At 45.3% G+C, this 17,231-nt stretch overlaps 1 protein-coding gene across 1 annotated transcript in view; it reads left to right on the top strand.

The window, feature by feature from the left end:
* Positions 1–4,628: 4,628 nt before the first annotated feature.
* Positions 4,629–17,231, top strand: part of LOC119801196 (tumor necrosis factor receptor superfamily member 26-like) — a 28,382-nt gene continuing 15,779 nt past the window's right edge. Inside the window, exons 1-4 of the mRNA XM_042054418.1 lie at positions 4,629–4,742; positions 13,659–13,746; positions 15,022–15,150; positions 15,618–15,729. Of these exons, the coding sequence (XP_041910352.1) occupies positions 4,695–4,742; positions 13,659–13,746; positions 15,022–15,150; positions 15,618–15,729 (377 nt within the window). The 5' untranslated portion in view covers positions 4,629–4,694. The remainder of the gene's footprint in view (positions 4,743–13,658; positions 13,747–15,021; positions 15,151–15,617; positions 15,730–17,231) is intronic.

The raw sequence follows: 17,231 nt of genomic DNA, 5'->3' as shown, positions 1-17,231 counted from the left end.
CACAAGTTGGAAACTTAGCTGGTTGGGATCTTGACCCCATGAGGTCACAACTACCTTTATCCCATTATGTTATTTGTTTATTTCCTTGAACACAGGGCTCAGTTCCATTCAACTTCCTGGCTATTTTTCTCCTCAAACTGCACATTTCATATTTTTCTTTGCTCCTTTTAATTATCGGCCTTTTCTAGGGACCCAGAGTCTGAGACAGGACTTCCTTGGCAATGCCCGTTATTTCATGGATGTAAAGAGGAAAGGGCTTGGGCTGGAGAGATGGCTCAGTGGTTAAGAGCTCTGCCTGCTCTTCCAGAGGTCCTGAGTTCAATTCCCAGCAACCACATGGTGGCTCACAACCATCTGTATTGAGATTTGATGCCCTCTTCTGGCCTACAGGCAGAGCACTGTATACATAATAAAATAATTTAAAATAAAAAAGAGGAAAGGGCTTGGAGCTATTAGGAAGAGTGAAAATAGGCCTGTACCTACTCATGTTCCTCAGTCCATTCCAAAGGACTTGCCTCCAGCTGTGGCAGAGTACAAGGGTGTAGCAATTTCAGCAAACCCGGGTATCCAAAGACAGCAATATCCAACAGCTCCCAGAAATTCCCTAACCTGTTTCTTGATGGTTGGAGTTAGGATTTGCATTATGGCCACTATGTGGGCTTGGCACAGTAGTCTTTTCCTGTTCTCTTAGATCCTATCCCAAGTAGATAATCCAAAGCTAGAAAATTTGGGCTTTCTTTTCAGAAACTCTATAACCTAACTCAGCTGTAGTTTCCAAAAGGCCTCTGGTGGTTCTCACACAGTCCTCCTCATCTTTAGCAGCTAATAATAAATCGTCTACATATTCAAATGTGAACATAGGCTGACTTCAGTTTGGAGATGGAGAAGAGTACATCTTTTAAGCTCAAAACAGTATAAACTGTATGCCCAGGTGGTAATTAACTGAGCAAACTGTAGGGATTTGGAACAGTTGTGTAAGTGGATTCTACCCTCTTGTTTACTTTCCTCAAGTCTTGTACTGGTCTATAGTCTTGAGTTCCAGGCTTTTGAACAGGAAACAAGGAGGTATTCCAGGCTAACTGGCAAGGAATACGTGTGCCTCCTTCAAGGAGGCACCTGATGTGAATCTTAACCACTTCCCTAGCTTCCGAACTAATGGTGTAGGGCTTGATTGGAATTGGGCTTTACCCCAGATGTTAGACACACTATGACAGGTGGCACATGTTTTGCCAAGCCAGGAGGATTGTTCTTTGCCCAAACTGTAGGAACTTCCTGAATTATTAACTTTTTCCACTTCCCTTCCAGGGATTGGGTTGGAATTTGGAGGAACAGAAATTCATCATTTATTGGGCAGGTAAGGTAAGTCTTAGCAGGGCTTCCCAGTTGCAACCTAGAAATGTACCCTGAGAATGATATTGTTGCCTGGAGCTTGTTCTGGATGTTTTGCCCCAGTAAAGAATAATGATATTCAGAAATAGCAGTAATGAGTCACATTTCCTTAATTAACACTCCAGACTATGGTCCATTTGTATTCTTTGATAACCCCTGTTGCTCCTGTACTTTCTTTGTTCAATTGTAAGAGGTCATAGGGTCTTCTGTAATACTAAATAAGTAGCCCCTGTGTGATGTAGGATTCCTCTCTGTATGCTGTGGATATGCTTTATTATCATTGGTTAATAAAGAAGCTGCTTTGACCTATGGCAGGGCAGAATATAGCAAGGTGGAAAATCCAAGCAGAGATAGAGGAGGAAAGAAGGCAGAGTCAGGGAGATGCCATGTAGCTGCCAACAGTAAAGGACACCAGAACCTTACCAGTAGGCCACAGCCTCATGGCGATACACAGATTAATAGAAATGGGTTAATTTAAGATGTAATGACTGAGCCATTGACCAAACAGTGTTGTAATTAATATAGTTTCTGTGCAATTATTTGGGTCTGGGTGGCCCGGAAATGAAAGCACAATCTCTGTTTACACCTATGTTCACCAGAAAATTTACAGGTTAGTCCCTGTCTTAGTTAGGGTTTCTATTGCTATGAAGAGACACCATGACCCACAGCATCTCTTATAAGGGAAAGCATTTAATTGAGGTGGCAGTTCACAGTTTCAGAGATTTGGTCCATTTTCATCATGGTGGGGAGCATGGCAGCATGCAGGCAGACACAGTGCTGGAAAAGGAGCTGTTACATATTAACATACAGGCGACAGAAGTGGTCTCTCTCTGGGCATGACTTAAGCATATGAGACCTCAAAACTCGCCTCTACAGTGAGGCAATAAGGAAATGCAAAAAAGTCTCAAAAAATTTCATGTGGTCACCATGCGACTAGGAAGGGTAAATTCTCAAAACCAAGTCAAGGTCGTGTGTTGGAGCATGTCAGTCTCCAGGAAACAGTCATAAAAACAGCCACTCAGTTCTTAAAGGAAATGGAAACTTATTTTTAACAATACAGTATGATGGCTCCTGTCATCAAAATTAAGTTAGGCAGGTTACTCATTAACTGTCTTTGGGCGAGTGGGGCTTACAGGTTAGAGGCATTTTTGTCTTATACATCTCTTAAGCACAGGAATTTCAAATTAAAACATAACTGTAGCTCTCACATTTGAACCCTTGATGGGATTGTATTTTGACCAAAGTCATCTACATTTGGGGATTATGAAGACAGATTTGTTAGAGGTGGAGAGATGTCCCTTGAGCTCTGTCCCTAGCTCTTTGGCCAATCATCTGCTTGAGAAGCAGCTTGTCTGGGATGGCTGAGGACTAGCCATTTGGCTCCATACACGGCATGCTCCTGTGAGACTTTCTGGAAGTTGCTGATAACGCTGGTTGAGTTCAATTCCGGTAACTTCTTGTGACTTTGGACCACATTACTTCCTGACCTGTGTTTGTAGTCTCATGGGGCAGCCTAATCAGTTTACTGTCCTTCTTCTTCTTCTTCTTCCTCCTCTTCTTCTTCTTCTTCTTCTTCTTCTTCTTCTTCTTCTTCTTCTTCTTCTTCTTCTTCTTCTTCTTCTTCTTCTTCTTCTTCTTCTTCTTCTTCTTCTGGGTCTATGTAGACCTTGCTGACCTTGAATTCTTTGCTATTTTCCTGCCTCTGAAGGCTGGGATTAAAGGTGTGCACCACCAAACTCAGCTCCTTTTCCGTTCTTCTCACCCTCTCTCTCTGTGTGTGTCTCTCTCTGTCTCTCTCTCTCTCTCTCTGTCTCTCTCTCTCTCTCTCTCTCTCTCTCTCTCTCTCTCTCCACACACACACACACACACACACACACACACACACACACTGGATCTTACATTCTTACACTCTTTCCATCATCTCTTCCACAATGATCTCTCAGCCCTGGGAGGTGGGGTATGGAATATTCTGAAGCCTCTTATCAACTGCAGGTCTCTGTATTAATTACCATCTATGTCTTAGGGTTTCTGTTGCTGCAATGAAACGCCATGACCAAAAAGTAAGTTTGGGAGGAAAGGGTTTATTGGGCTTACACTTCAGCATCGCTGTTCATCAGGGAAGGAAGTCAGGACAGGAACTCAAATGGGGCAGAATGCCAAAGGCAGGAGCTGATGCAGAGGCCATGGAGGGTGTTGCTTACTGACTTGCTTCCATTGTTATTCTGGGCTTGTTTCTTCTATAACCCAGGACACCTGCCCAGGGCTGGCACTATCCACAATGGGCTGGGCCCTTCCCCCATTGATCACTAACTAAGAAAATGCCTTACTGCTGGATCTCATAGAGGCATTTCTCAACTGAGGCTCCTTCCTCTCTGATGACTCTAGCTTGTGTCAAGTTAACACACAAAACCAGCGAGTATACTCTCCTTCATAAAGAATTTTCTTTTGTGATGCTGTTGGTGTTTTGTTTTATTTTGTTTTAAGACAGAGTTTCTCAGTGTAGCTCTGGCTGTCCTGGAACTTGCTCTCTAGACCAGGCTGGCCTCGAACTCACAGAGATACACCTGCCTCTGCTTCCCAAGTGCTGGGTTTAAAAGCATGCACCACTATTGCCTGACTTCAGTTTCTTAATTTTAAAACCATTCTGACCATGTCTGAGTGCCCAGCCCCAAAGCACAAATCGCAGCCCTAGCATCGTGCAATCAAGCCAGTCCTGCCACCATCCACCTTTAGAACTCTCTGTCTTTCTGAACTGAAACTGTATCCCCATGAGCCGCTCACTTAGTCACAGTTCCTTCCAGTCTTGGCACTCCATCCTGTTTCCTGCCCCAGTAGACCTGAGACTATTGGGTCCCCAGCAGGAGACTTAGGCAGTATTTGTCTTTTGATATCAACCAGCTCCTTGCAGCCCAGGGAGGGCTCTGGAGGGGCATTCAACATGTGGGAGGCTCTCCTTCCTCTTTACGGCTGACTCACAGTCCATTGTCTGGGTAGACTGTCAGTCAGTGCATGCATCCCTTAGGCTGCCTCTGCTTCCAAACACCTTGGCTCTGAAGTGCCTTTTGCTGGTCGTTGGTACTGTGGAGTGGTGAGTAGAGGTTTTGAGGAACTTTTCTGTAAATTTCAAATCAACGACATCTCAAGGGAGCAAGGAAGTCGAGGAACCTGGGTGTGGCCCTCACCGGAAGAACTCAGGCAAGGAGTGGTTTTAAATGCCTCCTAGCTGGCTAGGGCTGCGCCAGGGCTGCAACTGTTAGGCCTCACGTTCAGCATCCCAGCCCTGCCCTGTCCTGCCACTGTCTCTGATGGCCAGACTGGAACGTTTGCTGCTGCCGCAGGGGCTGCTTCTGTGGGTGAGTGGAAGCACAGCAGGGGAGTGGGGACCCCAGCTAGGTTCTGGCAGGCTGTCATTCCCAGAGCAGTATGTGTGATTGGGCTTAGAGGTAATAATAATGGGTCTCCTTTTCCAGCTCTTGGCCTGCATGGTGGAGGTAGAAGATTAGATGAGAGGATCCAACACCTAATGAGACAGAGTTAATTTATATTCTTAGCTTTCTTTGCTACAAACTGAGGTTTTTTTTTTTTTTTGCTATCTAGCTTTTCTTTTTCTTTCTTTTTCTTCTACTTTGTTTTCTTTTTCTTTTTTCCTTTTTTCTTTCTTTCTTTCTTTTTTTTAGACAGGTTCTCACTATATATCTTTGGGTACCCAGGGCTCACTCTGTAGAGCAGACTGGCCTCGAGTTCACAGAGATCCGTACACCTCTGCTTCCTGAGTGCTGAGACTAAAATCACGAGTCAATATATCAATTTTTTTACAAAACTGGTTTCATTATTTCCTGAGACTTCTTTGTCCCTTTTCACCTTATAAAGGCCTATTTTTTTTATTTTAGTTATGTGTGTATTGTGAGTCTGTGTACATGTGTAGGGTGCCAGTGCAGGCTATGTGCATGTTGTGTGTCTGTGTACATGTGTAGGGGCCAGTACAGGCTATGTGCATGTTGTGAGTCTGTGTACATGTGTAGGGGGCCAGTGCAGGCTATGTGCATGTTGTGAGTTTGTATACATGTGTAGAGTGCCAGTGCAGGCTATGTGCATGTTGTGAGTCTGTTTACATGTGTAGGAGCCAGTATAGACTATGTGCATGTTGTGAGTCTGTGTACATGTGTAGGGGGCCAGTGCAGGCTATGTGCATGTTGTGAGTCTGTTTATATGTGTAGGGGGCCAGTGCAGGCTATGTGCATGTTGTGAGTCTATTTACATGTGTAGGGGGCCAGTGCAGGCTATGTGCATGTTGTGTGTCTGTGTACATGTGTAGGAGCCAGTACAGGCTGGAGAGAATCGGATCCCCTAGACCTAGAGTTACTGGTGGTTGTGAGCCGCTGTGTGGGTGCTGTCTTCTACAAGAAAAGCACTATTATCTGCCGAGCCATCACTCCAGCCCCTCGTTTTTTTTTTATTTCTAATGTTTTTTATTATATTATTTATTGTGTGTGTGATGTGGGGGCCAGGCTCACTTGTGGTGGTTAATGGACAACTGTCAGGAGTTGGTCCTTTCCTTCAACCTGTGGGTCCCAGGGATCAAACGCAGCTTGTCAGGCTTGCTGGCAAGCACCTTTCCCACTAAGCTATGTCACCCGTCCCTTCCTCCTCCCTCTTTTGAGACAGATGCATAATGTCTGTCCCAGGCTGGCCTCCACCTCGTGTTTCTCCTGCCTCGCTTCCTGACTGCTGGAATCCTGGGCCTGAGCCACCAAAACTGACTTAGCATTTTACAGTGTGATTACCTCCCCAGATTGTGTTGTCAAGGTATATAGGCCCGTAACCCCAAGACACAGGAGGATCAAGAGTTCAAAGTCACCCTCAGCTACACAGGGAGTTGAAAGCCAGCCCAGACTATAAGACACCCTGTCTCAAAAAAAAAAAAAAGGTACTATTATTTTTGGATTGCTACAGTAGCTGATCTGTGTGAGAAGCTGAGAGAAACAGGCTGGCTCTGGGTTAATCTCACCCCAAAGAGTGAAAGTAGTCACCACTTGAAAATGGTACTCTCTGCCTAACTGTCTGCTGAGATTCTCTCTCCTAGAAAGTAGTGCCTCCCAAATTGCTGGCCTTCAGTCAGTGGACCTCAGCAACCTCTGGAGTTCTGAGAACCCCCAGGGCATCATGTGTCCTCAGACTAAGTCCCTTGGGGACTTTCATGGATGGGCATGTGATTCTAGGCACTTTCTCAATGTTGTGAAGTTCTTGAACCCTGGAAAGAGACCATAGACTCAATCCAATTATAATGATAAGATTTGTTGATTACTGCTAACGCGACAACAATCTCTGAGCCAAACTTGAGATTTCAATGAGAAGTGGAGGTGAAGGCTTTTTGTTGTTGTTTGCTTGTTTGTTTTGTTTTTAAGGCAAAACCATAAGAAGACCTTGAGTATCTGCAGAAACAGGCCAAGAGCTGTTTTGATCTGCCAAGATTAGGTAGTCAAGGTAACCTGAATGTCTGCATGAACAGGTTACAGAAGCAGAAGAGAGTTAGTCCTCACATAACAAGAGGATGGTCACTGTACATTTCTAGGTGGGGGAACACTGAGTCAGGTTTGCAGGGACACGGTCCGAGAATGGAGTCCTGTAAGAATTCTGAGCGCTTATGAGAAAACTCCAAGAAAACAAGAGCCTTGTGACCTCAGTTTCTTCCAAAGCATGATATTGTTCTCGGAAGGTGTTTCCGTTGCTCTCCCAGGTGTAGTGAGTTGACTTCGGGTTGCCCATTACAACTGGCTATTGTCATTTGTTTATATGCCTCCTTGGCAAAACGTGTTTTTGCCATGTGCATCTTGTCCTTGTGATGGTACACTTTACTCATGTGACTCCTCTTAACCAGCAGAGTATAAATTATTTGATGCTCTAAATAAAGTTGGCAATTGCGTGAGACTTTAGTCTACCTGATTTATCAGCTCCATTCTCCCAGGGCCCACCAACTCTAGAGCACGGGGTTACCAAGAGCTTCTTTTCCAGAAACTGGAGTCAGACAAATGAGTAGTATCAAGATGGATGGAGGACCAAATGGAGGTTTTTGTGGTTTTCAGGGTTTTTTTTTTTTTCATCCATCATATCAGAATGTGAAGGATTAACTCCCCTTCCTCTCCTGGTGGCTTCCTTTGCTTTCAGATCGGCAGCTGCAGTGAGTCACTGTGGGAAAAGCAGCCTGAACTGTGTTGTTTATGAAACCTAGCGGAACGGAAACCTAGTAGAAAGACGGTGCTGTTTTTTTTTCAAGCTTTGATTTCCCTTGTCAGGCTGTCCAGAGAGCTACTACTGTTGGGTTTACAAGAAAGTGCCAGCATGTTCAGTTTCTTTTTCCTGGGTTCTAAGGATCCAGACTCAGGTCCATACGCTTGTTAGACAAGTGTTTTACTAACTGAGCCATCTCCCGGATTCATTATTTGGTGCTTTAAACTGGATGTGACTGCCCAGCCTGTAATCTCAGCATTAGGGGAAGTAGGGACAGGAGAGTCACTATTTCAAAGTCATCCTCAGTCGTGTAGTGAGAGCCCAGCCTGGTTTGTGTGAGACCATGTGTAATAACAGCAGCAGCAGCAAATAAAAAGAGGAGAGCCATAAATCTCTTGCCATGCAGTCTCGAGGACTAAAGTTCTCCTCTCTATAAACAATGTAAAAGCAGTTGGGTATGGTAGCCCACCTGTAACCCCACTCCTCAGGAAGCTGAGAGAGGCAGGGCTTCCCTAGGGCAAGCTCTGGATTCACAGAGCAACCTAGCCACAGTAAGCAGAGTGGAAAGAGAACAAGTGAGACACCCAATGTCTGGGTTACCTCACTCAAAACAATGTTTTCTAGTTCCGTCCATTTGCCTGCAAAATTCAAGCTGTTATTATTATTTTTTTTTGCTGTGTAGTACTCCATTGTGTAAATATACCACATTTTCCTTATCCATTCTTCGATCTAGGAGCATTTAGGTTGTTTCCAGGTTCTGGCTATGACAAACAAAGCTGCTGTGAACATAACTGAGCACATGTCCTTGTGGCACGATTGAGCATCCTTTGGATATATACCCAAAAGTGGTATTACTGGATCTTGAGGAATGTTGTTTCCCAATTTTCTGAGAAATCACCACACTGACATCCAAAGGGCCTGTACCAGCTTGCATTCCCACCAGCAATGCAGAAATGTTCCCTTTTTCCCACAACCTCTCCAGCATAAGTTGTCATCAGTGCTTTTGATCTTGGCTATTCTTACAAATGAAAGATGGAATCTCAGAGTTGTTTTGATTTGCATTTCTCTGATGACTAAGGATGTTGAACATTTCCTTAAGTGTCTTTCAGCCATTTTAGATTCCTCTGTTGAGAGTTCTCTGTTTAGGTCTGTACTCCATTTTTTTTATTGGATTATGTGTTCTTTTGGTGACCAGTTTCTTGAGTCTTTGTATATTTTGGAGATAAGACCTCTGTCGGATGTGGGGTTAGTGAAGATCTTTTCCCATTCTGTAGGCTGTCATTTTGTCTTGTTAACCATGTCCTTTGCTTTACAGAAGCTTTTCATTTTCAGGAGGTCCCATTTATTAATTGTTTCTCTCAGTGTCTATGCTGCTGGGGTTATGTTTAGGAAATGGTCTCCTGTGCCAATGCGTTCAATACACTTTCTCTTCTATAAGGTTCAGTGTGGCTGGCTTTATTTTATGTTAAGGTCTTTGATCTATTTGGACTTGAGTTTTGTGCATGGTGATAGATATGGGTCTATTTTCATTCTTCTACATGTTGATATCCAGTTATGCCAGCACCACCTGTTAAATATGCTTTCTTTTTTCCATTTGACATTTTTTTGCTTCCTTGTCAAAAATCAGGTGTTCGAAGATGTGTGGATTGATATCCGGGTCTTCTATTCTGTTCCATTGGTCCTCCTGTCTGTTCTTGTGCCAATACCAGGCTGTTTTCAGTACTGTAGCTCTGTAGTAGATTGAAGTCAGGGATTGTGATGCCTCCAGAAGTTGTTTTATTGCACAGGATTGTTTTGGCTATCCTGGGTTTTTGGCTTTTCCATTTGAAGTTGAGTACCATTATTTCAAGGTCTGTGAAAATTTTTGCTGGGATTTTGCTGGGCATTGCGTTGAATCTGTAGATTGCTTTTGGTAAGATTGCCAAATGTTTTCCTTTTTAAGAGTTGCTTATGGTGTTTCTTCACAGCAACAGAACATTGACTAAGCCACTTGGACAACTTACAAGATTCTGTCTCAAAAACAAAAGCAACTAAATACAGGTCTGATGCAAGGCTTGTAACCATAGCTACTCAGGAGAAGACAGGAAGACTGCAACTTCAAGTCTTGCCTGGGTTACAGAATGAGTTCAAGGCCAGTCTGGACATTTAATGAGATTCTATCTCTAAATAAAAAATAAAAAAATGACCAGGCATGTAACTCAGTGTTAGACTAGCATATATGAGGTCCTAGGTTTAATTCCAAGTACTGAGGAAAAAAATCTGGGAATATGGCTCTGTTGGTAGAGTGCCTGTTCAGTAAGCATACATCCCCCATAAACAAGGGATGGTAGCTTGTTGTGAGGAGGCCACTTGTTGTTTCCTGGCTGCCCAGACTCCTGAAATAACCACACAGAAACTATTATTTAAATCACTGCTTGGCCCATTAGCTTTAGCTTCTTATTTTCTAAACCTTATATCTTAATTTAACCCATCTCCATTAATCTTTACATCACCACGAGGTCTGGCCTACCAGCAAAGTTTTAGCGTGTTTTAGCGTATCCTGGCAGTGGTTCCATGACTTCTCTTTGACTCCACCTCCTTCTCCCAGCATTCAGTTTAGTTTTCCCCACCTAACTAAGTTCTGCCCTGCTATAGGTCCAAAGCAGTACTTTATTAACCAATGGTATTCACAGCATACAGAGGGGAATCCCGTATCAGTAGCTCACAGCTGCAAGTCCAGAACCCTGGCAGTGGAGGCAGGAGGATCAGAAACTCAAAATTATCTTTAGCATGTGCTGGAGTGATGACTCAGCAGTTAGGAGCAATTTCTGCTCTTACAGAGGACCTGAGTTTAATGCTTAGCACCCATGTCAGGTAGCTCATAATCACCTGTGCCTCTGGTTTCAGAGGATCTAATGGCCTCTTTTGGCCTCCTTGGGCACTGCACTCACATCACACACACACACACACACACACACACACACACATGCACGTGCATACACACACACACACACAACCATTTTTTTTTTCTTTTTTCTTTTTTTGGTTTTTCGAGACAGGGTTTCTCTGCAGCTTTTTTAGAGCCTGTCCTGGAACTAGCTCTTGTAGACCAGGCTGGCCTCGAACTCACAGAGATCCACCTGCCTCTGCCTCCCGAGTGCTGGGATTAAAGGCGTGCGCCACCACCGCCCGGCTCACACACAACCATTTTAACTAACTTAAGGATACAAGAGTTTGTTTTGCCTCACAGTTTAAAATCACAGTCCATGGCAGGGAAGGCTTGGTGGCAGGAACATGAGACAGCTGATCACATTGATTCCACCGTCAGGAAGCAGAGAGGGATGAACCATGGTGCTCAGACAGATTCCATCTTTTTTTTTTTCAGTCTGGGACCCCAGGCTATGGGATGATGCCCCCACATTCTGGGCCTTCTTCCCTCAACCATCTAATCTACAAACTCCCTCACAGCCATGCCTAGAGGTTTGTCTCTAGGGTGAGTCTAGATTCTGTCAGGTTGACATCAGCATTAACCAACACAGATAGAAATGTGTAAAATAAGATGATAGGAATGGAACTGAGCCTAGTATCATCCACTATAGACAAATAGGTTGTAATTGTTTGTTGATTATCGGGTTGAATTAGAAAGAAAAAAAAAATCTCAGGCGTTGAGGAGATTGCTCAGTGGTTAGAGCTCTTGTCATGCAAACACGGCAACCAGAGTTCAGATCCTCCAAGCCCTGGTAAACACCAGATGCCTTAGCACATGCATCTGTAATCCCAGCACTCATATGGGGAGATGGTAGGCAGAGGAGACTCCCTAGAGCTCATGGGCCTACAAGTCTGTTGTGTTCAGCAGTGAAGTGTAGGAGTGATCCTGTCTCAAACAAGGTAGAAGGCCATGACTGACGTGTGAGCTTGTCCTCTGACTGTCACACGTACACCATGGCATGTGTGTACCCACACTTATACACGAACAAAGGGGAAAGAGATCTAGCAGCGTGGTATTTTTAAGAAAAGGAATTTGCTTGTGGTGGTTCTTGACTGTAATCATGGCACTTGCGAAGCCGAGAATGGAGAATGGCAGGTTTGGGATATCCTGGGGCCTAGAGAGACGGCATGATGGCTGACAGTATTCGCCGGTCTTTTTCAAAGCCTATTAGATGATACATACAGCAAAGTCGTAATGAGACACATCTGCACTGACTGTTCTTGCAGAGGACCCAGGCTCAGTTCCTAGCACCCATAGGGAAGCTCCTTAACTACAATTTCCTTAACTACAATTTCAAAGGATCTTCTGACCTCGGCAGGCACTGCATACACATAGCACACATACATGTATGTAGGCAGATGCTCATATAGAAAGTGAAAAAAATTTAAATGTTGTTTTTGACATAGAGTTTTGCTGTGTAGTTCTAGATACCCAAAACTCCCAAAAGTCTGCCTGTCTTCTGATTAAAGGCATGCATCACCAAGCCCTCATCATTTTTTAAAACAAACAAACAAGCAAATAAATAAATAGGTGTGGTGGCTCATACCTTTAACCCCACTACTCAGGAGACAGAAGCAGGGGCATCTCTGAGAGTTTGAGGCCAGCCTGGTCTACAAAGCAAGTTCCAGGACAGCCAGGGCTTTTCTACAAAGAAACCCTGTCTTGAAACCCACCCCTCCCCCAATTTTTTTTGAGGTCTGGAGATCTTCACAGGTACCAGGCATACATGTGGCACACACATTCAGTCAAAATACTCATATGCATAAAATAAATAAACTTTAAGATTAAAAATATTTTATTTTTCCCGTGTGTGTGAGTTTATATGTATCGTATGTGTTCTTGTTGCCCACAGAGGTCAGAAGAGGGTGTTGGATCTCCTGTAACTCGAATATGGATAGTTGTGAGCCACCATGTGTGTGCTGGGAATAGAACCCAGCAACCAGTGCTCTTAACTGCTGAGCCATCACTACAGCCAGGGAGACAGGTCTTCTAGTGAACCTAGAGCTAATCTATGCTTGGCTTCCAATGGGCTTCAGGGATCTGCCTGTCTCCATCTTCAGTGCTGGAGTTAGACATGCTCTCTACAGGCCCGGGCCCAGGTGACTGCGAGGAATCCGAACTCAGGTCCTCATGCTTCGATGCAGGTACTGACTGAGTAAGCTCCTAGCCCCAGAGGCTTGTTTTTGCATGCCTCTGACCACACTTTCATAAACTGATCAGTAGATTATTTTATGTGTTTACTTAAAGGCATCTATGTAATCTATGTTGGCCAATATACAACTCAAGCTCTTCTTAAAGGCACCCTATGTAATCTATGTTGGCTAATATAAAATTCAAGCTCTTCAGACTGTAATTCACACCTGTAGCAGTTTCTCCAGTGCGGGTGTTATCTGTCAAGTTATTCTGACATCTTAGTATTCTGGACAGGAAACAACTTCTCACCGCTGTGCTTGGGGCCATTTTAAACAGCAAGTTAAGCAATGTGAATACCACAAAAGATAAGAAACAAAGGTGATGCCTGGCCTGAAAGATAGACACACCCATGCAGGGAGAGAGGAAGCAAGAACGGAAAGAAGTTCCTTGCTTGCCCTCAGCTGGGAGTACCGGTCAGGTGACTTAACAGCCCCGTGTGGTGACACACTCCCCTCCCCCCCCCCCGAAACAGGGTTTCTCTGTGTAACAGTCCTAACTGTCCTGGAACTTACTTTGTAGACAAGGCTGGCCTTGATGTTCATGTATATACACACAGGCAAAGCACTCATATGCATAAGTGAATAAGAGACCCTTTAAAATGTAGGTGTGGCCACTGAAAACAACACATGCTAGGACAAACAGTTCACTGACACCAAAGGCTCACAGCCATACAGGACACACACCAATGACAGAGATACAAAACCACCTGAATTTGGAAACTGAAGAACATATCTGAACCAACCAGACTTAGGGAGACTTGAGCAAAATTACAGTGTTTGCTCTGCAAAAGGGTCCATATGGGAGCCAAAGTCATCTACCTCTTCTGTGCTGAGAGTCACCGATGGATGGGTCTCTTTGTGTTTCCCCTTTCTGATTCTAGGCAACAGTTTGCAGTGTAAGCAGTCCAAGCCAGTGTGGGGAAGATGAATTCCAATCTGAAACCTTCTGCTGCCAATTATGTCCCGCTGGTGAGTTCCAGAATGCTTTCTAGAATGGTCCACAAGGCTGGCCTTCCGATGGGAAAAGGTACTGTAGGCCTTTAGCTAGGGCTGAACTGGAGACTGCAGAGAGGTGGAATCTGACAGAAAACGGGAAGTGGGTGTCACCTTAGCAACCAGCTGCTTCTTGTCCTCCTATCCACCCCTCCCCTACCCAAGCAACTGCCCCTGGCTTTGGAGAACAGAAACCAGAGACTGTGCCTGTCCAGAGGTGGGCATGGCATACTCTACAGAAGAGCAAGGAGATGCTGTGTCTGCCCCTGGACCCCGCCCTCCTCCCACACAACTATCAGCATGCATATGCATCTGTATGCATCCGTAACTAGTCTTTCTCTGTCCTGCCAGCCGGCTCCCAAATAAACCGCAGAAAGACTTCTCATTATTTGTTAATCTACGTTCTACCATGTGGCTTTTACCTCTATCCCACTCTGTGTGTCCAACTCATTCTGCCTCTGGCTGCCTTGTCCCACATCTCTGCCCTTCTACTTCCCAGCACCCTCTCTGTCCCAAAAATCCTGCCTAGCTATTGGCCGTTCAGCTTTTTATTAAACTAATCCAAGTGACAAATCTTCACAGTGTACAAAAAAATTATTCCACAACATGCATACCTACTCGCAAACACACCTATGCATGCACTTATATCCACACAGGTCTGTGGACACCCATTTGGGTCTGTATACACACCTGTACACACTTGCGGGTACATAGCCGTTGGGGGGGGCATCCCTACAAACATATTGCATAAATAGTGAGATGGGAATGATCTAACTGACTGCTATGGGAGCCGGCGCATGCCTAGAGCTCATACTGTTAAGTGTGTAGCTGTCTTTCCTGTGCTTCTGCCATAGGCTGAGAAGATGGTCACAGTGTAACTAATGTGGTGGGGACCTTGGCCAAGGATCCCATCTTTAGACTTTGGAGTACTGTGCAACCATTATGGCAGCAACCTGGCATGAGAGGGGGAAAGGGACGCATAGGCCTCTTGTAAGCCAGCTCTCTAGGACCATGGAGTGGAGCAGAACGTGCTTGCTCAGACACCCAGCAGGACATCAGTCTCAGCCAAGGACTAACGCAGGGTCTCCACACATTAAGTTTAGTATGAAGACTGTGGTTGGGTATCCAACTAGAAAGTTCCAAGGAGGTTGGGGGCCCAGGAGTGAGTAGTATGAGGAGGTCTGGTCACCAAGGGCTTCATGGACCAGGGCTTTGCTAGGCCCCCAAACACCTCTTTCTCCTCTCACATAGGCACCTACGTCCTTAAGCCATGCCAGAGGGACCATGGTAAGAGCGAATGCGTCCCATGTGAACCCGGATACTTCATGAAGCACAATAGCAGTGAGCTTGGCTGCTTTCAGTGCTCTCAGTGCCGGGATGGTAAGTGCGCAGCTGTGGCCGTGAGGGCAGCCTCTCCACTGATAGTTAAAGCAGGCAGACTGATGGGGAAAGGAGCCACAGGCAGGTAATGAAGAAGGCAAACTCTGGCTTCTTCACACTCTTTACCTGACACAAAGGCCCAATGGGCTTTTCTTCTCCCTCCTCCCCCTCTTAGGGCTGGGAGCACCGTTCCATGGTAGAACCTTCCCTTGAAGGGAAGCTTTGGGGCTAGGTACTCCTGAGGTACCCCTCCCCATTCCTCTGCTGTCCAGTTCGAAACTCTGGAAGGAAGAAAAGGGAGGCAGGTTGTTGTGTTTGTGCCGTCCTTGTGTTACACGACAAGGTGAAGGCATTTATGTGCCTAGGATGAAGAGCCTGGGAGGACGACCTAACTGTGTGGTGGAACGTTGTACACTGGGACAGACTCCCACCCTGATGACTGACCTGCAGCCACCCTGTTTCCACAGACCAAGAGGAGGTGGCCGAATGTTCCCAGATGGCTGATCGTGAGTGCCGGTGTAAGCAGGGAACCTACTGTAACTCTGAAAACTGTGTGGAGAAGTGCCTTTCATGCAGCAGGTACCAGCTGGGGGAGGGACAATGAGTATAGGTCCCCGCTCCTGGCCTCTAGTCCCCTAGCCTCGGAGTCTTATGTAGAGGGGCTCCTTAGGGTAGCGCCTGCCGCACAGATAAACTCAAACAAAGGATGCTTCCTCCTGGAAGCTGCCTGGAGTCAGTGCTCATTCATTCATTCACTCACTCATTAACTCACTCAGCAAACAACCTTTGAGCCCCAACAGTGAGAGACACACAATGGAGATACATACATAGCATAAGACAACTAATATGGACTGGGGATGAAGTCACATTGGCAGAGGGTTTGCCTACCATTTACAGGGCCCTGGGTTCCACCCCCAGAACTGCATAAACCGGGTGTGGTGGTATAGCCTGTGATCCTGGCACTGGGAAGGTAGAGGCAGGACGATCAAGGTTAACTACATAGCAAGTTTAAGGTCAGTTTGGGATAGAGACATTGTCTGAAAAAACACTACTGGTGATGAGTGAATCACGAGCCTGGGGGCCACTGATAATATATATATATATATTAGATATATATTATCATGAATATATATATCTAATATATAACCCATGTGAAAGGGATTGAGACCCCCAGGTTGAGAACCACCGCTCTGGGAGCCTCCTCCCTGGCCTCTTCTAGCTTCTGGTGGTGGCAGTGATTTCTGACACGTCACTCTAGTTGCCACCTCCCTCTCCATGTAGACTTTGCTCCTGTGCATTTGTCTCTGTTTCCCTCTTGCAATCAAGTGACCCTAATCACGTGGTTAAGACCCATATCCTAACCCAGTGTGACTCCGATTTCACTTAACATCATTTGCAAAGACCCTGTTCCAAGCAAGGTGAAGTTCCAAGGCTTCAAGCGCACGTGAGCTTGGGAGGACATTTTTTTTGGGAGGTATCTATAGCAATAAGGCCTCTTGTATAATAGCTTAAATCTGTTATTTGTTTGTTTATTATGTGCATAGTGTTTGCCTGCATGTCTGATGCCCATGGAGGTCCATAGAGGATAGTGGATTCCCTGGAACTATAGTTATAGGTGGTTGTGAGTCACTGTGTGGATGCTGGGACGAGAACCTACTTTCTCTAGAAGAGCAGCAAATGCTCTTAACCACCGAGCCATCTCTCCACACACACACACACCCCTTTGAAACTGGGTCTCACTGGCTAGCCTGGAACTCACTATGTAGACCAGACTGGTTTGAACTCACAAGAATCTACCCTGCATCTTCTTCCCATTGACTGGGATTAAAGGTTTTCACCACCACACCAGGCAACAACTTGCATCTGTGAGGCAGGTTACGTACCCATAAACATAACTCAGAAAACACTGAACTCTGTGAGTAAAGATTGCCTTCAACTCCAGTTTAATGCAGGCTCTTGATGGTCTTCCCTGCTCACACTGTCTTTGTCTCTAGGCAAACTTCTTTCTATGTGGAGGGACAGCAGGTCAGGTCGTCGTAGCTGGACATTCTATTCAGGAGGGCAGAGGGTCCTTCCCTAAA

Source organism: Arvicola amphibius, chromosome 1, assembly GCF_903992535.2.
Source record: "Arvicola amphibius chromosome 1, mArvAmp1.2, whole genome shotgun sequence".
In the NCBI taxonomy this organism is placed as follows: Eukaryota; Metazoa; Chordata; class Mammalia; order Rodentia; family Cricetidae; genus Arvicola; species Arvicola amphibius.
The sequence above is the reverse complement of the archived record's forward strand: the minus strand, read 5'-3'. Positions and strand labels throughout refer to the sequence as shown.